General features: G+C 37.8%; 1 protein-coding gene across 1 annotated transcript in view; it reads left to right on the forward strand.

The window, feature by feature from the left end:
• LOC149410815 (uncharacterized) overlaps nucleotides 1-19,524 on the forward strand; it is a 30,891-nt gene extending 11,367 nt beyond the window's left edge. Inside the window, exons 3-9 of the mRNA XM_089648348.1 lie at nucleotides 3,992-4,286; nucleotides 5,201-5,334; nucleotides 5,389-5,507; nucleotides 10,358-10,445; nucleotides 12,174-12,391; nucleotides 17,820-18,055; nucleotides 18,974-19,524. Coding sequence (XP_089504474.1) covers nucleotides 3,992-4,286; nucleotides 5,201-5,334; nucleotides 5,389-5,507; nucleotides 10,358-10,445; nucleotides 12,174-12,391; nucleotides 17,820-17,925 — 960 coding nt within the window. The 3' untranslated portion in view covers nucleotides 17,926-18,055; nucleotides 18,974-19,524. The remainder of the gene's footprint in view (nucleotides 1-3,991; nucleotides 4,287-5,200; nucleotides 5,335-5,388; nucleotides 5,508-10,357; nucleotides 10,446-12,173; nucleotides 12,392-17,819; nucleotides 18,056-18,973) is intronic.
• Nucleotides 19,525-22,290: the final 2,766 nt, after the last annotated feature.

The raw sequence follows: 22,290 nt of genomic DNA on the forward strand, positions 1-22,290 counted from the left end.
GCTGTAAAGCTACAGGTCACGCTGGACCAAAGAAGCAGGGAAGTAGTTGTGGCATCAGCATACATGCCCTATGACTCTGTGGAACCACCACCCTCAAGGGAAATAACGAGACTCGTCCAAGACTGCAGGGAGAAGGGTAGGGAACTGATACTCGGAGCAGATGCTAACTCGCACCACACTGTGTGGGGGAGTACGGACATCAACAAACGAGGACAGGACCTCCTGGAATACCTGATGACAGTGAAACTTGAGATTCTTAATAGAGGTAGGGAACCCACCTTCGTTATAAGTAACAGACAGGAGGTGATAGACCTGACCCTAGGAACATTGAGAGTCTCAGGATGGAGAGTATCGGACGAACCATCCCTGTCGGACCACCGACACATAGAATTTAAACTAGAGGGAGAAACAAGCAAAACGGGGACCGATACATATAGGAACCCAAAAGCAACTGACTGGACTAGATACTCGGAGGAACTAAATATAGGAATGACAAGATTCCCAGCTAAATACGGCTGCACCGAAGAAATTGAGGACGCAGTAGAAGTACTGAGGGACTCAATGATAAGGGCATACGAAAATAGCTGCCCTCTGAAGACAAGTACCAGGGACAAAACACCGTGGTGGAGCAGAAGACTGCAGGAGCTACGGAAAATAGTAAGGCAAGCTTTCAACAAGGCCAAAAAGTCAGGAAACTGGGATGCCCACAAGCAATACCAGAAAGAGTACAAGGTGGCAATCCAGGAAGCCAAAACATGCTCCTGGGAGAAATACTGTGGGGAGGTGGAAACCATCCCACAGACTGCAAGAATCCAAAAAATTCTTGCAAAAGACCCAGGGGCAGCAAAAGGCCCATTCAAAAAATCTGATGGAGGATTTACCAACAGTTGGGAGGAGGAGTTGGAGGTACTGCTGGGGAAACATTTTCCCGGCTACAAAAAGTTAGAAGCAGATGACACCGGTCCACCACCAGCCCGAGTTACACGGGAAGGTAAGGACTGGGACACTGCGGCTAAAATAGTTACTCCCTCCAGAGTTAAATGGGCAATCAGAGGGTTTGACCCTTTTAAAAGCGCAGGAGAGGATGGAATCTTTCCGGCACTTCTACAGAGGGGCCTAGATACAATCCTACTTCCGGTGACGAAGATCCTGAGAGCATGCTGTGCCCTTGGATACATCCCCATACCATGGCGGAAGACAAGGGTAGTGTTCATACCCAAACCGGGGAGAGCTGACTACGACCAACCAGGCGCATTCCGCCCAATTAGCCTCACCTCATTTCTCTTGAAGACAATGGAGAGGCTAATGGACAGGCACATAAGGGACGGGGCACTGAAAGAGAAGCCCCTCCACGAGCTACAATTTGCTTACCAAGCAGGTAAGTCAGTCGACGCGGCACTGCACAGGTTGGTGTACAAACTGGAGCAGGCACAAGAGACTGGGGAACTGGCGGTAGGGCTATTCCTGGATATAGAGGGAGCATTTAACTGCACCACTATTAAATCCATTGATGAAGCGGCAGAAAGACATGGACTCGACAAAACCACCAGAAGGTGGCTGAGGAACATGCTCTCAGGCCGGATACTTACGGTGACAAGGGGTGAGGTAAGCATCAAAGTGCTGGTGACACGAGGGTGTCCACAGGGAGGGGTCTTATCACCCTTGCTGTGGAGCCTGGTGGTGGACAACCTCATCCGGAAACTCAACAACAGGGGCCTATATACGCAAGGGTATGCGGATGACATTGCAACCATAATAAGGTGTTGGGATGCAGACACAACCCGAGGTCTTATACAGTCAACACTGGCAACAGTGGAAGAATGGTGTGAAGAAACAGGACTGTCAGTCAACCCAGACAAGACAGAACTAGTAATCTTTACGCGTAAAAGGAAACTAGAAGGATGGAGCAATCCAACCTTCTATGGAAAGGAATTAGAACCCTCTGACACGGTTAAGTACCTCGGAGTCATCATAGATGCCAAACTGAGCTGGAAAAACCAGGTGGAAACTGTAGGCAGAAAGGCCTGTGCTCTGATGTGGGCAACTAGGCGAATCTGTGGCAGAACGTGGGGTCTCAAACCTAAAATGATGCAATGGCTTTACACAGCCGTTGTAAAACCAAGGATCATGCACGCAGCCCTGGTCTGGTGGAGGAGAACAACACTGAAAACAGTGATGGTCACACTCAATCACATACAGGGACTTGCATGCAGAAGCATCACAGGAGCCATGAGAACCACTCCAATACTAGCCATGGGAGTGCTGCTGAACCTACCCCCACTAAACATAGAAATAGAGGGGGCGGCGATGGCGGCAGCCTACAGGTTACATTGCAATGGCCAATGGAGAGGAGAGTTGCCCAGAAACAGTCACACGGAGATAGGAATAAGACTGAGGGCAATTAGTCCGACGGCTGGGATGAAGCAGGACGGCAAGCAAGCCGAATACTTCTTCGAACAGCTGTTTAAAGTGACGTACCCCACAAGGGAGGAATGGGACTCGGTCCCAGGTCCAAACTCCCAACAGGAACTAATCTGGTTCACAGATGGGTCCAAGATGGAGGAAGGAACAGGGGCCGGGGTCTGTCTACAGGGATCTAAGAGGGAACTCAGTATACCTCTAGGAATGCACTGCACTGTGTTTCAAGCTGAGATGAAAGCCATCTTAGCCTGCGCACAGGAGAATATGAGTATCGGGTACAGAAATAAGAACATAAATATATGTTCAGATAGCCAGGCGGCCTTAATGGCACTGGAAAGTAACCGATGCGACTCCAGACTGGTGATGGAATGCAGGACTATCCTTATAGAACTGGCGACCATCAATAAAGTAACCCTGCTCTGGGTACCAGGACATAAAGGTATTGAGGGCAACGAGCGGGCTGACGAACTAGCAAGGAAAGGGGCGAAAGCACCACTTGCGGGATCCGAGCCGGCCGTAGGAGTAGCAGCTTGCCACACCAAACTACATATCAAGAGGTGGGTCAAATCCCAACACTGGAAGGAATGGAAGAAGGCACCCGGAATGAGGCAATCTAAAGTACTCATAAACGGACCGGACCCTAACCGAACCAGGCAACTACTCGATATGGACAGAAACTCACTGAGGGAACTGGTAGGACTATTAACGAGACACTGCCATCTCAGGAGACACATGCAACTGTTGGGAGTGGAAAACACCAACATCTGTAGGAAATGTGAAGAGGAGGAAGAGACTCCAATTCACCTATGGTGCCAATGTCCCGCTCTGCTGGGAATAAGGCTCAGATACCTGGGAAGACACAGTGTGGAACCAGAAGACATCGCCACATATCCAATGACAGCCCTGGTGAACTTCATTAAAGGGACCGGGTTACTGGCAAGGGAATGAGGTAAAATGGGAGATAGTACAATGGGCCTATGGCCTAAGTGCTCGCGGGGAACGTAAGTAAACCGCCTCCGACTTTAAAAAAAAAAAAAAAAAAAATATGCTGTCGTACCCTTAAAATAAATATGTATACCATTCCTGAGAGAAAGTCCAGTTATATCCAATTTTCCAATTACGTCTTAAATCCTGTATCTAAATTTCGCTAATAAACAATTAGTTAATGTTAATCTCAAGTGACCTACCAGGTAAGTATTGTACTGTATATTATCTCCATATATAGTTAGTAATAACATAGATCATTGTAGAAATGTATTATATATTTGTTCAGCGCCCTTGAGGTGATTTTGCACAAAAACGGCGCTATACAAATCATCCAAATATTATTATTATTATAATACATATATTACGAAAGCATAATCATATCGCAAATGGTTTTTATTTTGATAGAAAAATGAATAGGTGATAAGTAAATTTTTGAACACAAGGGGCAAAACTCTACTATCAGAGAACGCCTGCAGATCTGCTAGTATATTATTATTGAGGTGTTTTATTTATATTATAGTTATTATCATCACATTAATGAACTCAAGTCTCGTGGCTAAAGTACATTTTCTTCTTGTTTTAGGTGGCTGCTGACTACAGAACCGAAAAGAAAAAAAAGCTCCTACGAACATTTATTTCGGCGTCTGACGCAGCCGAGGACCGAGCCAAGGGAGTGAAGCGGCCTGCCAACGAACCAGCTGCCTCATCGGCTAAACGAGATCCCAAAAGTCCTAAATTATTTGTCGCCGCACAAACTAGCGACAAGGACCACATGAACCAACAGAAAACACATGAAAGACCTTCTTTCCAAAGTGAAAAGCCTTTGTTTCAAAGTGAAACACAGACTTTTCAATATAGACCTTCAATAGATATTCAATACAGATTTTCAATATAGATACCTAGACCTTCATTCCAAAGTGGAACACCCCATGATAATTTTCAAGATGATGGACCATTTTTTGAGAAATGTGATGATAGACCATTTTTCCAAAGCAGAATGCCCCATGATAATTTTCAAGATGATGGACCATTTTTCGAGAATCAAAGACCCCCTTTCAACCGAGGCATGAACAATCTGCGGTAGATGACAGCATCATAACCTCCAAATATAGCCGGCTGGTTCTTTTTGAGGGGCCTGCAATAATTTATGTAGTAAGTACATGAATATTCATTCTACAATTCTTCTTGTAAAACTACTTGAAGTACATAGTTATAAAGCTACTAAACACACAATTTTATTTAATATCTCCATTATTAAATAAATGAAATGGAAATATTTGGTTTTAAGTCTCTTTACTGATAAATTTTACTGTCTACCGGTTTCGGTACCTCCGTACCATCATCAGGACAGTTATAAAAATTATGCTATTAAATACAGAAGTACACACATATTAGAACTGATCCCTGTGGGACACCAGCATTTATTGAATTTGAGGAAGAGGTGTAACCATCATCAACCTTCTGAATCGAGCTCTTCTTCAAAAAGTCGGCAATCCATTTACACAAGGATACGGGAAGTCCATAAGAGGGCAGTTTGTTGTCAAGTCCTCGGTGCTAAACCCGGCCTTTGTCGGGGGCAAAGGCCTTTGAAACGTCCAATGCAACCGTTTGAGTCTCACATGACGTTCCAGGCACCACCGCCAAACATGCCTCACATACGCGAGGATATCACAGCACAAATGGTTCTGCTGGTACTTCCCAACTTTCCTCTTCCCCATCTCCTACCCTTATTCACTCCCTTCAGCCTCACAAGTACCCAGTAGTTTAAAAAAAATGTAATCTCGTTCTTCAGGCTCCTGCCGGCCATCCAAAGCACCCTTCACAGCGATATACGAACAGATCGGAGATCAGAGCTGCCGCCGGGTGGTGATCAACGGTACAGGGGTCACATCAGCCGTAGGCCCCAATAAAAAGGAGGCCACGGAGGTGGCCTACAACGCGGCGTGGCGCCTTCTCTAGCAGCACTATTACACGGTTCAGGAGCTCGGCATTCACACCAGCCAGGATGGCAAGAAAATCTCCGTTAATGACGTGGAGGCCGGCGACACCGGTCTGAAGGACGGGCTGGATACAAGGGTTGATAACGCTGTGGCCACCAGGTAGAATATATTATTATATTGGTAACGACACTGCATACTTTCAGTGAGTACTCAGATCTATTATAAAAATTTTTAATATCAACGGTATAAATATATCATAAACAATAAATCATATACAGTTACATCAGAAAGTATAAAATTAACACAAACTCTAGACGGATATAAAAGTAAAAGATAAAAATACATGCAAAACTTATAAGTAGACTTAATTTAAATTAGTGTTAATAATAAGGCCAATATTCAATTTACCAAAACTACTTTAGAAAATCGATTCCAAACAATTGATGGTGTGCTTGAACTCCGCTTTTCTGTTTGCCAAAAATCAATCCGCTTATCGATGGTTTCATCCAACGGAAACTGTTCTTTTGCGGGTAATTTCAGATTTGATCATTGGGATGGAAGCAGGTAAGTTGGGTTTGATATCTGTTCTTGACATGAGTGCGGCATTTTACACAGTAGATCATAGTATTTTATTAAATGTGCTTGAAACCAAATTTGGCATTCGAGGTAATGTACTCCAATGGATGACATTGTACCTGTCTGGACGAGTAGCCTCTGTAACATGCAATAAATGTACATCACCTGAAACTCCCATCGAATTTGGAGTTCCCCAGGGTTCTGTCCTTGGCCCCATTCTCTTCATTCTTTACACAAACCATATGTCTGTCAATAAATTTAAACTTAATCTGACAAAACAGAATGTATTTGGATAGCTCCCCCTGGAAGGCAAGCCTCATTCACTCCAGACCAATCCGTATTCAGGATACAGATATAATTCCTTCTGCAGAAATAAAATTTCTGGGTTTCACTATGGACAATAGTCTTTCTCTTGAATCGCAAATTTCAAAAGCTGTGAGTTCTGGCGTTTTCCATCCAAGGCAGATAAAATCAATCAGGAGATGTCTTCCCTCTGATGGAGCAAATTCACTCATAAATTTGTTTGTCGTCTCACGTATGGACTATTGCAATAGTGCATATGCCGGCCTACCTCAGAAACAAATCAATAGAATCCAGTCAGTTTTTAATGCTGCGGCGAGAATGATTTTTAGTGAATCTAAGTATTGTTGTATAACCCCACTTCTAAGGGATCGCCTTCACTGGCTTCGATGCCCTAAAGAAAAGGGTTTGAGATCTGCTTAATGTCCTTCAAAGCATTGCAAGGAATGGCGCCAGCCTATATATATATGTGTCCGACAAAACTTAAGCTATAGATAGCTTACTCTAAGGTCAGCAGATCTAGATGTCAGTAAGCGTCTAATCCAACTTTCTAGGTCAAATCGAGCCGTTTACTATAATCGCTCTTTTCGTGTAACTGGCCCGTTCATTTGGAATAAACTTCCCTCACCTCTTACTAATCTCCAGAATTTGGCTGAATTTAAACAGGCTTTAAAAACAAAATTATTTAAATCCTACCATTCACAAATCTTAACTTTTTTAATTATTTTTATTTCTTGCTAAAGCAATCCCGATGAGTTACAAAACTCATTGTAAGACGAGAGGAACTTACAATACATAGGTGGAAGTTTATAAGTACAATTTTACATTGGTATTTTGATACCAAAATTATAAGTTTCTCATACTAAACAGTACACAAATAGAAAAAGGGAGGTTAAGTAGAACAAACAAAAATAAACGAAAAAGGAAACAGACAGGGATATACTCATAAGCACAGACAGTGTTGCCAAGTTAGCATATTATATGCTAAATTTGGCATAATTACTCCATGTTTAGCATAACTATTATGCTTTTAGCATATAGCATATTTATTTGGCTTATTTTTACAGAAACATGAACATAATAAAAACCATTTTTTTAACTAACAAAAATGATATCGATTGAAAAACTGGTGTCTCAATGGAGAAACATAGTTCACATTAAATGGGAATCCTTGACTTCCACTGTAGAGTTTTGGAATGAAGTCATGCAATATAAAGATGCAGCTAATAATAACCCCTTCGGTGATTTGTCAGTTTGCAATGTCTATTTTAACATTGCCGCATTCAAATGCGGACATTGAACGTGTATTTAGCCAAATGGGTCTGGTTAAAACAAAACTCCGAAATCGTTTGGCGGTGAGAACCCTAAATTCCATTTTGTACGTGAGATTTGGCCCAAAGAGAGCAGCAAAGTGCTGTTATTCTTACACTGTTCCTGATGAAGTACTACGCTGCATTGGGACCAAAGAAAGTTACGACTCCGTCTCTCAGCCTTCCACTTCAGCTGCTGTTAATGAAGAAGATGAAGATGAAGATATTGATATTTTATTTCACTGATTTTATTTCTAAGTTAAATTTATGTTAGCTTTTTTTAAAGTAATTTAGCATTTTTCTGGCATATTTTTCCCATCACTCTATTTCTCAATAAATACTAAGTTAAATTTATGTTGGCTTTTTTTTGGCATTTTTTAAAGGAATTTAGCATATTTCTAGCATATTTTAAAGTAGTTGAGTTGGCAACACTGAGCACAGAACCAAGGTAGAAATTTAGAAAAAGGTACTTACCCACTAATACATTGGTAAAAATAGATTATGCTTGATTGCAAATATAGGGGATAGAAAAGGAGAGAGAAAGAAACAAAACAAATTACAACACTACAAGAATTACATATTTTCGTTTTTATATATTTTAAAAAAATATTCTTTTAAAGCCTTACTTTGAATTTTTGGATTATGCTGGCTGTTTTTATACATATCTGGAAGAGAGTTATAGAGTGTGTAGGCAATATAGTTAAGAGATTTTATTCCATATTTCATAGTGTGTGTTAGAGAAATGCTGATTTTATTGTTACTCTGAGTATTGTGGTTATGGATGTCTTGATTGTAAAGTAGCTTGATATTAGTGTCGGTTGATTGTTGGGTAATTTGTAGGATGGTGATCGTGATTTCATGTTCGGAAAGGACTGTGTAGGAGTACTAACAATGCCCAAATGTTTCAGTTTTTCGATCAATACGTTATGATCTACTGTGTGAAAAGCCTTCTTTAGATCAATAAATATTGCCGCCATAAAATCACCACTTCTTTTCAATGTTTTATAATAAACATATTCTCAAACTTCCGGTAATTTTTTGGTTTCGGTTGCCTCCTTATTGTACCTTTTTTAAATGTGTTATATCTCTGCTTACTATGCAGATTTCTGTGTTGGGAACTCTTTGATAAAGTAAAAGGTTCTTTAAAATAATTGCGTGTATTTACGTTACAATAAATAAGTCTGGTTTTATCTACACTGTTCATTACCAGAGGGTTGGTAATTCTCTGTTTCTAGAAGCTTGAAGTCTGACAATAATACCCCACAGGCAATAAGGAAGTTGAGTGAAAAATATTTTGACTTATAAAAAATATGTTCATGTAGATCAAAAAATATCGATTCTAAAAATATAAATATATTTCTATATTATTATTCTTAGAATTAGTTAAACGTTCTTGAAAAAGCATTCAATAGCAATAGACTGTATACGCTCCACGATTGGTCGAAAGAATTCTGACGTCACATGTGTCGTGACTTGTACGTTCAACGGATCACCTATGGTGCATCTCTTTCTATTACATGAGAGATGGTCGGTTTAGATGAGAGAGGTGTATAGGCCAAAGGTTTATTTGGGTTTGTCAAATATATGTACGTATTTGTTGTTATTATTATATGAAATGGATTTCTAAAGATACATATTCGTATAGTGCTTTATAATAATATGTTGTTTATTGCATAACTTAGAAGTTTTTATTATTATACATGTCACATAGCATGTGATACACTTCAGGCCGCCGGCCGCCCAGAAAGGTCTCACAGTGAACTGGGCTGTAAACCGTTATTTTACTTTTGGTCTTTACTTTTCTGCGCGGTGGTCCTGAATTAGCTCGTGGAACGTCAACAACTAGCGACGGCAATACCGTACAGTACCGTACCGGGCGGGAAAAGCAAATATTCTAACTTAAAATATTAATTTAACTATGAAATCTTAATCAATTTTCTTTTTTTTTAATAACATCAATTCTAATAGACGGTTAACATTGGTAAAAAAATTACTGGAATTCCTTGTTGAAGAATTAAAAATTTTTCCATACAAAATGCTTGAGCGTCGTGGTTTTCACAGTTCTAATGACGTCACACCACACCCCGCCTCTTACCGCTCGGATTCCGCTCGTTTTGGCGGGCTTAATAAAATTTAAACTTTGAGAATTAATTTAATTATGAAAACAAACTTTAAAAAAAAAAAAAAATACCAGTATTTAAGTTTGAATGCGAACATTGATAAAAAAAAATAAAAAAAATGGACTCAACTTCCTTATTGCTACAAATGTCTACTCAAAATCTTCACATTTCTGAGAACAAACTGCCTGCTGTTTTAGTTTTAATGTTCTTGTTTTGTCATGTGCTATAATACCACTGTTATTGTTATTCATTGTTTCGTCATCACTTTGTTTAAACTGTACATTTAGTGTTATATTATTTGATCTGTATTGGGTAAGGCGCATTGCAGAAATCATTTTAACTAATACTAAATTAATAAGTTTGTTATAGTAAAGCGCACTTGAAGTGAAATTACACAAAACTGTGCTATATAAATGCCATGTTATTATTATTGAATGGAAAGATATGATAGTATGTATAGCCTTCTTTACCTACATTCCGTATAGTTAAATAGATCTGCTACGTCTGCGTGAAATAATTAAAGTTTATGCTGTAATGGGAATACCAAGTTTAAAATTAATATATCTTAGGAATTTCTATAGAATTTTTTCGATTGAATCTGAATCTGAATGTATTTTAAAATGGGGGGACCAGATGGAAGACCTCGTTTAGGTTAGACCTTAGTTAATATAATGTTAATTTAAGTGTGTGTGTTTATTTTAAGGATAATGAAGATGATGGGGTGGAGTGGGGGTGGACTCGGCAGCACTGGAGATGGAATCCATGAGCCCATCACTCCTCATCTCAAACAGGTAAATCTAACTCTGATATTCTGAGATGCTGGAGAACTAAAGAAATGAGAAACTTACCTAGTTTGTCCAGCGAAATTCAAACATGGCCATCTCTAATATAATTTTGTTTAAATTTACAAAAGGAACCAGTTCCAGAAATAACTCATTTCCTCAGAAATTACAAAACCATTTCTGATTTGAACAGATCATATTTTGAAGAATAAAATGGCTGAAATATGCATTAATGACAAAAAGGTTCAAATACTCAAATGTATATAATCCAATGTCTAATTATTATTTTTCCCAATTCCCCATATATGTGATCAGTATAAAACATCTCTAATCTGATTACAGACTCGACAGAATTCAGAGCTAAACTAAAAACTCACCTTTTTAGACAGTCATATCCATAAAGTCAGAAAGTTTCCACCTTCACACATTGTAAACAACAAAATGAATATATTTTTTGTAAGCTTTTTAAGGTCATTTCATTAAAATTCTCCTTCCCAAAGTGACCTATATTCTCCAATTTTGAAAAAGAAATATCAACTCTACTCTTACCACAATCTTCTAATAAATGTAATATCAATCGTAATGGAGGGTAAAAGAGCAAATGTAAAATCAATGTCCAGTGTTTTTACTATAGTGTCGTTTGCGTGCAAAGTCGTCAACTTTCAATAAAAGTGTGTTTATCTGAAGTGACCTACCAGGGAAGTGTGTTTTTCTGTATCTGTTTGTAAATATGTAATAAGTATGTTTTTCTGAATCTGTTTGTAAATAATATAATTAGATAGAGACTAGGAATTAGTAATAAATTGTACATTGTACTTGGAATTTATTTATTATTAAAAATACCCCAAATTAGGCAAATGCCCGTATTATGGAGGTAACGTAATGCAAATATGAATAGTACAATCAGTACAATTGTTGACACAACTATCTTCCTTTAACATTGTCCTTGCAATTTTACCATCCTATTACCTACAAGTACCTGTCATTATCCGACTATACCCACGTTTTTTGTGACATTCTACAACAATAAACGTAACTGTGAAATCAGTTTATTAATGAAGCCGGTTTGATGAACATCTCTTTGTGATCAGTGCTTTTATTGATATCAACTCGGGGTAGAATACTGTGCAGTGAACATATTCGGTTCCCTCAGTGTGTTTCTTATCCAACCCAGATGTTGTGGAAGTTGCGTGTGAAATAAATCATCTCCTGTGAGTGAAACCAACCATCAACATCGTTGACGAACATCAAAGGGGTAAGTGGGATTCCTTTCTTACTCCATATTCACCATCTCTAACCATCGTTGTGTCAACTTCAAAGTTCACAATTAATTTTACAGTTCATTCTTGATTCGCCTTGCGATTACAACAATAGTAATAATATAACAACAATAATTATTATTCGACATCTCTGTTCCATTATTTGGGCAATTGTCTATTTATTGGTGAATGTATCGGGAGTTTCTCCTATCCTTATCCTATATTCCTCTTCTTCTCCACTTTAATTACCTATTTTAAGGCATAAGAAAACTGTACCTCTAACCAATTTTAGCCTAAGACATTTTTTTGGCTTCACCTTATTTAACCTCATATACAAAACATATAAATATTTTTGTATTATAAAAGCTGTTTGTTTCGTACAAATAAATAAATAATTATGATCTGGGAGATGCACAGACCATTTATCCTCAAAGACCAAAATGCTGATGCCATGATGGAAATAATGTTGTATTTGTAGATAAGACGAGCGGGACTGGGCAGCAGCGCTGTGGGCGGCAGCTGGCCCAGCAACGTGAAGGCGCTGCGCAGCACCATCGAGCAGTACAGCCGCGAAGGCGACACCGACTACGACCTGGTGTTCGCCAACGACTTCACCAAGGAGGAGCGCGCTGACATGCATAAGATTGCCCTTCGCTTCGGCATCAAGTCCCAGAGTTACGGGATGGACGCTGACAGGTCATTTATGATATTTCATTTTAAATATTTACATCAGGTAGAGTTGATTGTTTTTATGCCACATGAGGCGTAAAATGGCCAACTCCCGATACAGGCTAGAGCTGGGTCTATCCATCATTTTACATGACCCAGATCGCTCACGACCCACTAGCGAAGTGGTAGGTTTAGAGTACCCGCTCTTTGATTGGGTACTTTTGCATGTGGAAAAAATGCCATAGAGAAGAGAGATTGATGCGCCGTCAGCCTCGGTAATTAGATAGGTTCCAACTTGATCTATTTTATGACAACTCAAATAGCGTTATTAACTCAATCGAGTTCAATTAAGACATCACATTTAAATACCTTAAGTCTATCGATATCAAGAAGGGACCAAGGATCTTTATAAATTTCTGTAGTGAACAATTGACACCCCTTTTGCTATTCAAACTATCGCTATCTGAAGGAACATTTCTCGATAAGTGGAAAACAGTAGAAATGATGTCACGAACTATCGACCTATATCCAAATTACCGATTGTAAGTAATGGAAAAAATTGTTTACGATCAAATATATCCTACCATCTCACCTCCATTCTTAAATAATCAACTTCTTCTTCTTCAATGGCGCTACAGCCCATTTCGAGCCTTGGCCTCCTTTAACATGAGCCTCCACCGCCCACCATGAGCGTCGTCTTCCAATCTGCAACATGGAGTAGTCCTCTGGCATCTTTCCTGACATCGTCCTCCCATCTCAGCCTAGGTCTGCCCGCCTTTCGTTTGCCTCCCGGGTGTCCTGTTAGAACCTTCTTTGGTACACGTGTGCTTGGCATTCGGTGCACATGTCCTGCCCATCTTAGTCTTTGGAGCCGTAAATGAGTAGAGAGTCTGGGAGCTTGGTAGATGTCATATAGCTCCTTATTGTGGCGGATTCTCCATGCCTCTCCCTCTCGCACCGCTCCTAAGATTCTTCGAAGTACCTTTCTTTCGAAGATGTCCAGCCGTTCCGCAGACTTTGCTGTCAGTGTTCCCGCCTCACATCCATAGGCCAAGACCGTTCTAATAATTGTTTTATAAAGGGTTATTTTGGTTTTCCTATGGACGTTTCGGGATTTGAACACTGGCAGCAACGCGAAGTAAGTGTTGTTAGCAGCTGTGATGCGCTTTCTTACTTCTACTGGGTCTTCGTTGTCCTGCGTTATGATGGAGCCCAGGTAGGCAAACTCTTCGACCACTTCAAAGTTATAGGAGTTTTTAAAATTCACTTTATCTTTTATTCTGCGGTGTGGGGTTCTGGTTTGCATCATGATTTTAGTTTTGTTCTCATTGATTTGCAAGCCCACCTCTCTTGCTGCAGTCTCCAAAGGGTCAAACACCTCTCTTAAAGCCTGTAAGGATCTTCCCACAATGTTAAGGTCGTCTGCATATCCAACTATTTGATTGCTTTTGTAGCAAATGTTTGAGTCGGTAGCAATCATTGTCTTCCTCACGACGTGCTCCAGAACAATATTGAAAAGAGTGGGAGCTAAGCCATCACCTTGTTTCAGCCCCTGGGAGACGTTAAAATCCTCCGTTGTTTCACCTCCTATCCTTACTCGACATCGTGAACCAACCATCGTTGCTTTTACAAGCTTGACTATTTTGGACGGTATACCAAAATTTAGGAGTATTTCATATATTTTCTCCCTATCTATACTGTCATATGCCTGTTTGAAGTCAACAAATAGTTGATATATGTCTATATCGAATTCCCAGCATTTTGTCAGGATTTGTCGAGTAGTAAAGAGTTGATCAGTGGTGGATCTCCCCCTCCTAAAACCTGCCTGATACTCTCCCAGCAAGTTCTCTGAATGACGTTCTAGTCTTTCTTTCAAAATTGTTATGAAGATTTTATATGCTGTACAAAGTAGTGATATTCCTCTGTGATTTTCACATTTCAATTTGTCTCCCTTTTTATGTATGGGGCATATTATACTAGTTTGCCACTCTTCTGGTACTCTTTCGGCGGTCCATATTTTTACAATAAGATTGTGTAGCAGGTTTTTCAGATGTTCGTTTCCATATTTATAGAGCTCTGCCGGGATATTGTCTCCTCCCGGTGTTTTATTGTTTTTCAATTTATTTAGGGCAGCCCTTACTTCTGCCACCGATGGCGCTCTAGTCGTTTCATCATTATTTAGCTCATCCGGAATGTGAGTTGGTTCGACTGTCAGGTTGTTATTGGGATTCAAGAGCTGTTGGAAGTATTCTTTCCACCTAGTCTTAATCTTTTCCTTATCTCCTATTATGTCTCCATTACTATCTCTGCACAGGGATGTGTTGGGTTTGAAGCCCTTTTTAAATACATTGACGCCTTTATATGCCTCACGTGGATTGTTATTAACAAAATCATTTTCCATTTTCAACAATATGTTGTTAAAATATAGTCTCTTCTTTCTTTTAATCAAATGGTTAGCATTTCTTCGTGCTTGTTCGTAGGCTTGTCTTTTTGATCTTGTTCCTCTTTCTATACATAATTTTCTTAGCTCATTTTTCTTGCAGACGCTCTGTATGCACTCCTCATCGAACCAGGGATTTCTAACCTGCCTAGGTCTATTTCCAATGCCTGATTCTGCCGCTGTCAGCAGTGCATCTCTCAGACTGGTCCAATCCTCTTCTAAATCGTTTGAGGAGAGCTGATCACTCAGTTGGTTTGGTAGGTTTGTTGACAGTGAGTCGTGGTATCTATCCAATCCTTCTGGTGTTTTAAGAGCATCGATGTTTAGCTTTGGGATACTTGGCTGATTTCCTTTTCTATCTCTTGCTATTCTGCATCTATAGCTGGCTACTACCAAATAGTGATCCGAATCACAGTTAGCTCCTCTGTAACTTCTTACATTTGTGATACTGGTCGCCCCTCTTCTTTCAATTAGGATATGGTCTATTTGATTATGGTATCTGCCGCCAGGTGATGTCCATGTCCATTTATGTATATTCTTCCTTGGGAACTGTGTTGAAGCTATTATCATGTTTCGTGATTCTGCAAAGTCAATCACCCTTGATCCATTGTTATTGCTTTCCATATGAAGACTGTTTTTTCCTGTAACCTGTTGGTGTGCCGGATCCTGACCGATTTTAGCATTAAGGTCTCCAATAACCATTTTAATATCATTGGATGGTATGGTGTCATATGTCTGCTCCAGTTTGTTATAGAATGTATCCTTAGTTGCTTCATCTTTGTCTTCTGTCTCAGCGTGAACATTTATGATGGAAATATTAAAGAATTTGGTTTTTATGCGGAGTATGCATATTCTTTCGTTTACAGCCTTAAAACCAATTACTTGATTCTTCAATCTTTGATTAACGATGAAGGCTACTCCGAACTCATGGTGTTTTTCATTGCCACTGTGCATTATTGTATGCGTTCTAGTATCAAATGTATCAGTGCCTATCCATCTAGTTTCCTGCACTGCTAGTATATCTATGTTGTACTTAAATAATCAACATGGCTTCATTAAAAATCGCTCCACAACTTCAACACTACTAATTTATTATAATGATTTTATGCATCTTGAATTGACTGTCTGCCATAATATGCTTACTAAAATTAGTAAGAGATTAGTTTTTTTTTCATTTAACTCCACACATAATTTCCTTCAGGGCCTATGTCGTCTTTGGGGATGTTTTGTGGAGGGTCTTTTACACATCCGCCGCCAAGACCTAGACAATCCTCACCCCCATAAACCCGGGCACCTCTGCTAAATCACCAAACTAAATCATTAAACAGTTGGGGTGACCTATAGCAGGGATGTTGATTATCCAATAAATGGTGCCCTGGGCCGCGCTACTCATACCCGCTTCCCAAATTGGTCGAACATGAAAACTACATGGACCATTCGATGAATCTAGTTTAAAAATAATACATAATCTGAGTTTAAAAGAGAATAGAGAACTGAAAGTAACACTTTGTATATCCGAAATATCAATTGTAGGCCAAATAATAATACTTACATCGCAAAATGAACATAGCGATATTAGAACTAGCCGTTAAAATCTAATGTGATTATAAAATGGCAAGTAAGTGATTAAACATTTGTAAAAAATGTTTATACTATATACTCTACCACCAAAATCGTGGATCACGTAAACAAACCACACTTTTATACTAGTTGGTTGTTTTACTTAAATATTTCCGAATCGGGTTGTTGAATAGAAGTGTACGGCAATACGCGGTTATAACACTTGTTTAATATTAGAATTAATAAGTTTGTGAATGAACATCTATCGCCAACTAGCGACGAAAAAGTGAAGAAGTTTTGACAGTAGTTGGAAATTCCGACGGGTCTATAATAAGCTCTTAACCCTTTCACACCCGCATTATTGTTTCCACATATATAAAATATGTAATGCTTGATAATACCTCAGAAAATTATTTGAAAATTTTTGGTATTTAAATTTTTAAATTTTTCTATGTTAATTTGGATTAACATTGGATGTCAGAGGGTATTTTTTAAAAATAAGGTAAAATGAACATAACACAAAAGTAATACAAATAACGGTTTCATGTCAAAAATGCACATTTACAATGAAGTGATAATCTCTAAGGTATAAACAAATAACATTTTAACTAAAATTCATTCAGAAATAAAGAAATAATCTAATATTATAAATCTTTAAAAATTTGCCGTACTAGTTAAAAACATGTCTGTCACTTACCAGTGTTAATTTGAATGAACATTGAAATTCATTTAAAATATTCTGGCAAATGACTGTGAACAGTGAATTGAACTGATGTTATTATTATAGAACACATCTTCATACGTTAAAATATTTGTAATTCGAGTATAAAATATTGATATCTCACCTTAAATTAAGTAATCAATGACGGCAGAAATTCAATGAAACTCGCAATCAGCAGATGTCAAAATATTTATCGTTGTTGTGGCGGGAATAAGGATTTCAACCGAGCGGAAAAAATAGACACCACAGAAAAGATTACAAGCTATAACAAAACAAAAACATGGCTTTTCTTAATCGCTACCGTTACGGTAAAAAAATTCACAAAGTTCATGTTAATTTGAATTAACACCGGGGATGAAAGGGTTAATGGAAATCGTCTCAGATATGCCCCGAAAATGTCTTGTCGTGTACGTGTCGCATATAGATACATATCCTAGATTTTTTCAAATTTTCTTTTGATAATCGTGAATTTTGTCTTCAATGAATATTACAATTTGAGGTTTTACTCGTTAGGTTATTCCAACAATAAAAACATTTTAAATTTATTCGTTAACTTAAAAATAAAAATAAATGCCACCATTATTACAATTTTTTGTTTCGACTTACGGACATCATAACCACTGGTTCTTCGGACTCTTGTGCAATAATAAAATGTATATATTTTTTTAATTTCGCTTTCTATGTAAATAAACATTATTTTATTTATTTAATCAACATGTATTTCTTTTTTGCAGAAATATAGTGATCAGCAAACGCCTTCAGCTCTCTAACCTTGTAAGGAACCTCCTAGCAGCCGGTGGGGTCAATGACAAACACAGGCTAATACCTCCTTCAAATTGAACACAAAAAGTAATCATTTGAGCTAAAAAATAAATGTCTACCGTTGCCGTATGCAATTTGATTCGGTGGGTCTGTTTGGTCTGCTACTAGCCGGGTATCCAGTGGTCATGTTCCTCTACAGCTTATACAAGTGAGTCCAATAGCTACATTCAAATTTTTAGTGCATTATACAGGGTTTTCCAATAAGAGGTGTTATTTTGAATAGCTCGCTATTTCGGTAGATGTTACTTTTGAAGCTGTCATTTTTTAACATTTGACAAGTGGAAACTACACCATTAATAAAAATGGAACGATACACGCTTCAACAACGCATTGAAATTATTAAAATTCACTTGAGTGAATCAAATGCAAATCATCTTGAGTGATGAGGCCCATTTCCACCTCGGTGGCTTCGTCAACAAGCAAAATTGTCGCATCTGGGGCTCGGAAAACCCAAGAGTTATTGTTGAAAAGCCTCTCTATCCTCAACGTGTGACAGTTTGGTGCGGTTTAAGGTCCGGCGGAGTCATTGGACCTTACTTTTTCGAAAATGAGGCTGAAGCAACAGTTACGGTGAATGGATTGCGCTATCGAGAGATGATTAATGATTTTTTATGGCTGGAATTGGATGGTATTGATCTGGACAACGTTTACTTTCAACAAGACGGTGCTACGTGCCACACAAGCAACGAAACCATTGATCTTTTACGATTGAATATCAAAATAACACCTCTTATTGGAAAACCTGTATATTGACACAGAAACAACAGAACTTCAATACATCACTCGAGGAAAGAATAACTTTTAGAAAGAAGACTTTTTTTAAAGCATTTTATTTTATTTGAAATTGGAACAATACATAGAACTAGATTGGGTAGGTACCTTAATTTTTCTTATTTTTATTTATTTTATGAGTATAGGTACTTACCTGACGCGACACTATTTAGTGACGACCCTTAGGTAGAAAAAGACTCCTAGCTACTTTTTTAATCCTGTCCGAATTATTTTCCCATCTTTTAAATAACATACAATTAATATGCTTAATTCTAATGATTTATTTTTCTTCTAGGAAAAGGGAGGAGTCACAGGCTGAGAAATTCTACTAAATTTTTGTAGTAAATAATTTTCAGAGTCAGTGTTAAAAGGTGTAGACTATTACGGAGGAGTTTCATCGAGAATTTACAGAGGAATGTGGACTTTTTTACACGGTGGTGTCACAGAATTAAAATGAACCAAACTGTTACTTTGGTTTGTGTCAAAGAGGGACAGGGCTTTAAAATCTAGTAAGTTATTATTATACACGATAGAAAGTTGTGACATGAAGCTCTCTTCATGTCACAATTTTTTTGGAATAACAATTTCACCAACGCAATCTATTGGAGTGGTGGCGATCGTGGAATCATCCAGATTGTCTCGCTAAAAGTAAACAACACGACCTACCTGTCTCCGAGTACCTACTTGCGAGTGAACTACCTACTCGCGACGTCTAGAGCTACCTACGACAATACGTTGCGAGTTGGTCTAGCACATTACGCGAACTCACTAGAAGGTTCTAGCTTGTTGCCTAGACGTAATAGCAGCGCCAACGAAAATTCCAGTAGGACCCAGTCTGAGCGAGTTGTCTCCATTTTAAAAAAATTACCAAAATTACTTTCCAAATGTTTAAAACATAGCCTTCACCACACCAAAAATAATGTCAACAGTGGACATTTAGACGGCCCTACACTTCTTTCCAACTACATTCCAATATAAAAGTGCTGAAATCCCTAAATATCATCCGAGGTTTAACCCAGAAAACCAACAAGCAAACAACATTCGCAAAAAGTTAACTAATGAAAATTTAGTTCTAACAAAAGCCGACAGGCAATACAATAATAATAATGAACCATTCGGAATATAATTCAAAAGTGAATAACTTCATCAATACATAATGACAATTTCAAAACTCTACGAACTGACCCTACTAATAAGTTTCAACAACACATCAAAAATGCATTAAAAGATTGTAAATCCCCAGTTTTTCAAAATCATTCACAAGATAATGTCAAATCCCAAGATTACATGAATTCTTAAAAATCCACAAAACTAATAGCCCTATTAGACCTGTGGTATCATGCTGTAATTCCCCAAATTACAAAATAATAGCCCTATTAGACCTGTGGTATCATGCTCTAATTCCCCAAATTACAAACTAATAGCCCTATTAGACTGGTGGTATCATGCTCTAATTCCCCAAATTACAAACTAATAGCCCTTTTAGACCTGTGGTATCATGCTCTAATTCCCCAAATTACAAACTAATAGCCCTATTAGACTGGTGGTATCATGCTCTAATTCCCCAAATTACAAACTAATAGCCCTATTAGACCTGTGGTATCATGCTCTAATTCCCCAAATTACAAACTAATAGCCCTATTAGACCTGTGGTATCATGCTGTAATTCCCCAAATTACAAATTAGCTGCCTTTGTGACTCACCTATTTAATAAATCAAATGTGTTTACCCCGATGTATACTACTAAGAATTCTTATGAATTAGTCAATAATTTAAAAGATTTAACTCTACCTAATAACTGTAAATTAGTTTCCTTCGATGTAGTAAATTTATTCCCAAATGTAGAACTATACTGTCTAATTTATTAACCAATTCCAACCTACCAAAAGATTGTAAATCCCCAGTTTTTCAAAATCATTCACAAGATAATGTCAAATCCCAAGATTACATGAATTCTTAAAAATCCACAAAACTAATAGCCCTATTAGACCTGTGGTATCATGCTCTAATTCCCCAAATTACAAACTAATAGCCCTATTAGACTGGTGGTATCATGCTCTAATTCCCCAAATTACAAACTAATAGCCCTATTAGACCTGTGGTATCATGCTCTAATTCCCCAAATTACAAACTAATAGCCCTATTAGACCTGTGGTATCATGCTGTAATTCCCCAAATTACAAACTAATAGCCCTATTAGACCTGTGGTATCATGCTGTAATTCCCCAAATTACAAATTAGCTGCCTTTGTGACTCACCTATTTAATAAATCAAATGTGTTTACCCCGATGTATACTACTAAGAATTCTTATGAATTAGTCAATAATTTAAAAGATTTAACTCTACCTAATAACTGTAAATTAGTTTCCTTCGATGTAGTAAATTTATTCCCAAATGTAGAACTATACTGTCTAATTTATTAACCAATTCCAACCTACCAAAAGATCTTTCTGACGATCTTGCTCGAATGTTTAACATCTGTCTTAACCAAAACTATTTTAAATTTAATGATGCTCTATTCCAACAATAATACGGTCTACCCATGGGTCTTATTGGGTATCATTTGATGATATCTTCATGAATAACCTGGAAAAAATATTTTTAGTTCTAACTCACCTCTTTTAAATAATGTATTTATGTGGAAACGTTACATTGATGATATTTTTTTCATATGGAAAGGTACAGAAAGTCAAGTTAATTCCTTCTTGTCCTTCCTTAATTCGTTCCATAAAAATATTCAGTTCACAGTAGAAATAGGTACTAATTGTAGTTTAAATTTCCTCGACCTATCCATTATCAATAATAATTTCAATTTTAATATTTATAAAAAACATACCTTTACCGATACAGTTATTAATAGTACTTCAAACCATCCCATTTCCCATAAACATTTTGCCTTCTATTCTATGGTCCACAGACTTGTCACTATTCCGCTATCTAAAGATAACTTTAATATTGAACTCTCTGTTATCAAATCTATCGCCATAAATAATGGATATACCCATACCTTAATCGATAGAATCCTTGCAAAAAAATAACGACTCATATCTACTAATAAATTCCTGTACAATAGTATCCCCAACATCGCAGTAAATAAAAACCATGGTTGGCGTAGAATTTTAATCATTAATAATTTTTCATCTTCATGTGTTTTTAAAATTTCCACCAGAAATTAAAGCCGCTTTTCATATCAATAATAACCTAGGTAAAATTTTAATTAATTCAAAGGCATTCTGGCATCTACAAACTTAAATGTAATGATTGCGAAGCATTTTACATTGGTAAAACTGCAAGAAATGTTCAAACGAGGGTAGTTGAGCTCGTGAGATGCTTAAAAATAAGTTTTTCGGAATTTTGAAACACATTTAATAGATAAAGATCACTAATTTAATAAGCCTTCAGGTATAGATGTATTACATAGAAACGGTATAGGTCTACGCCTTAATAATTTAGAAACACTTAAAATAAAAAAAATCCCTAAAAGTCATTAATAAACAAGCAATAAATAAGCAATTAGATTTAACAAACAGTCTCATTTTAAATATATTTCCCTTCCCTGCACCTATGTTTACCCCCTCCCACTTAACTAAGTCTTCCACGCCCCCACCCCTC

This window comes from Hesperophylax consimilis, chromosome 27 (genome assembly GCF_061612785.1).
Source record: "Hesperophylax consimilis isolate HC1 chromosome 27, BYU_Hcon_1.0, whole genome shotgun sequence".
Classification (NCBI taxonomy): Eukaryota; Metazoa; Arthropoda; class Insecta; order Trichoptera; family Limnephilidae; genus Hesperophylax; species Hesperophylax consimilis.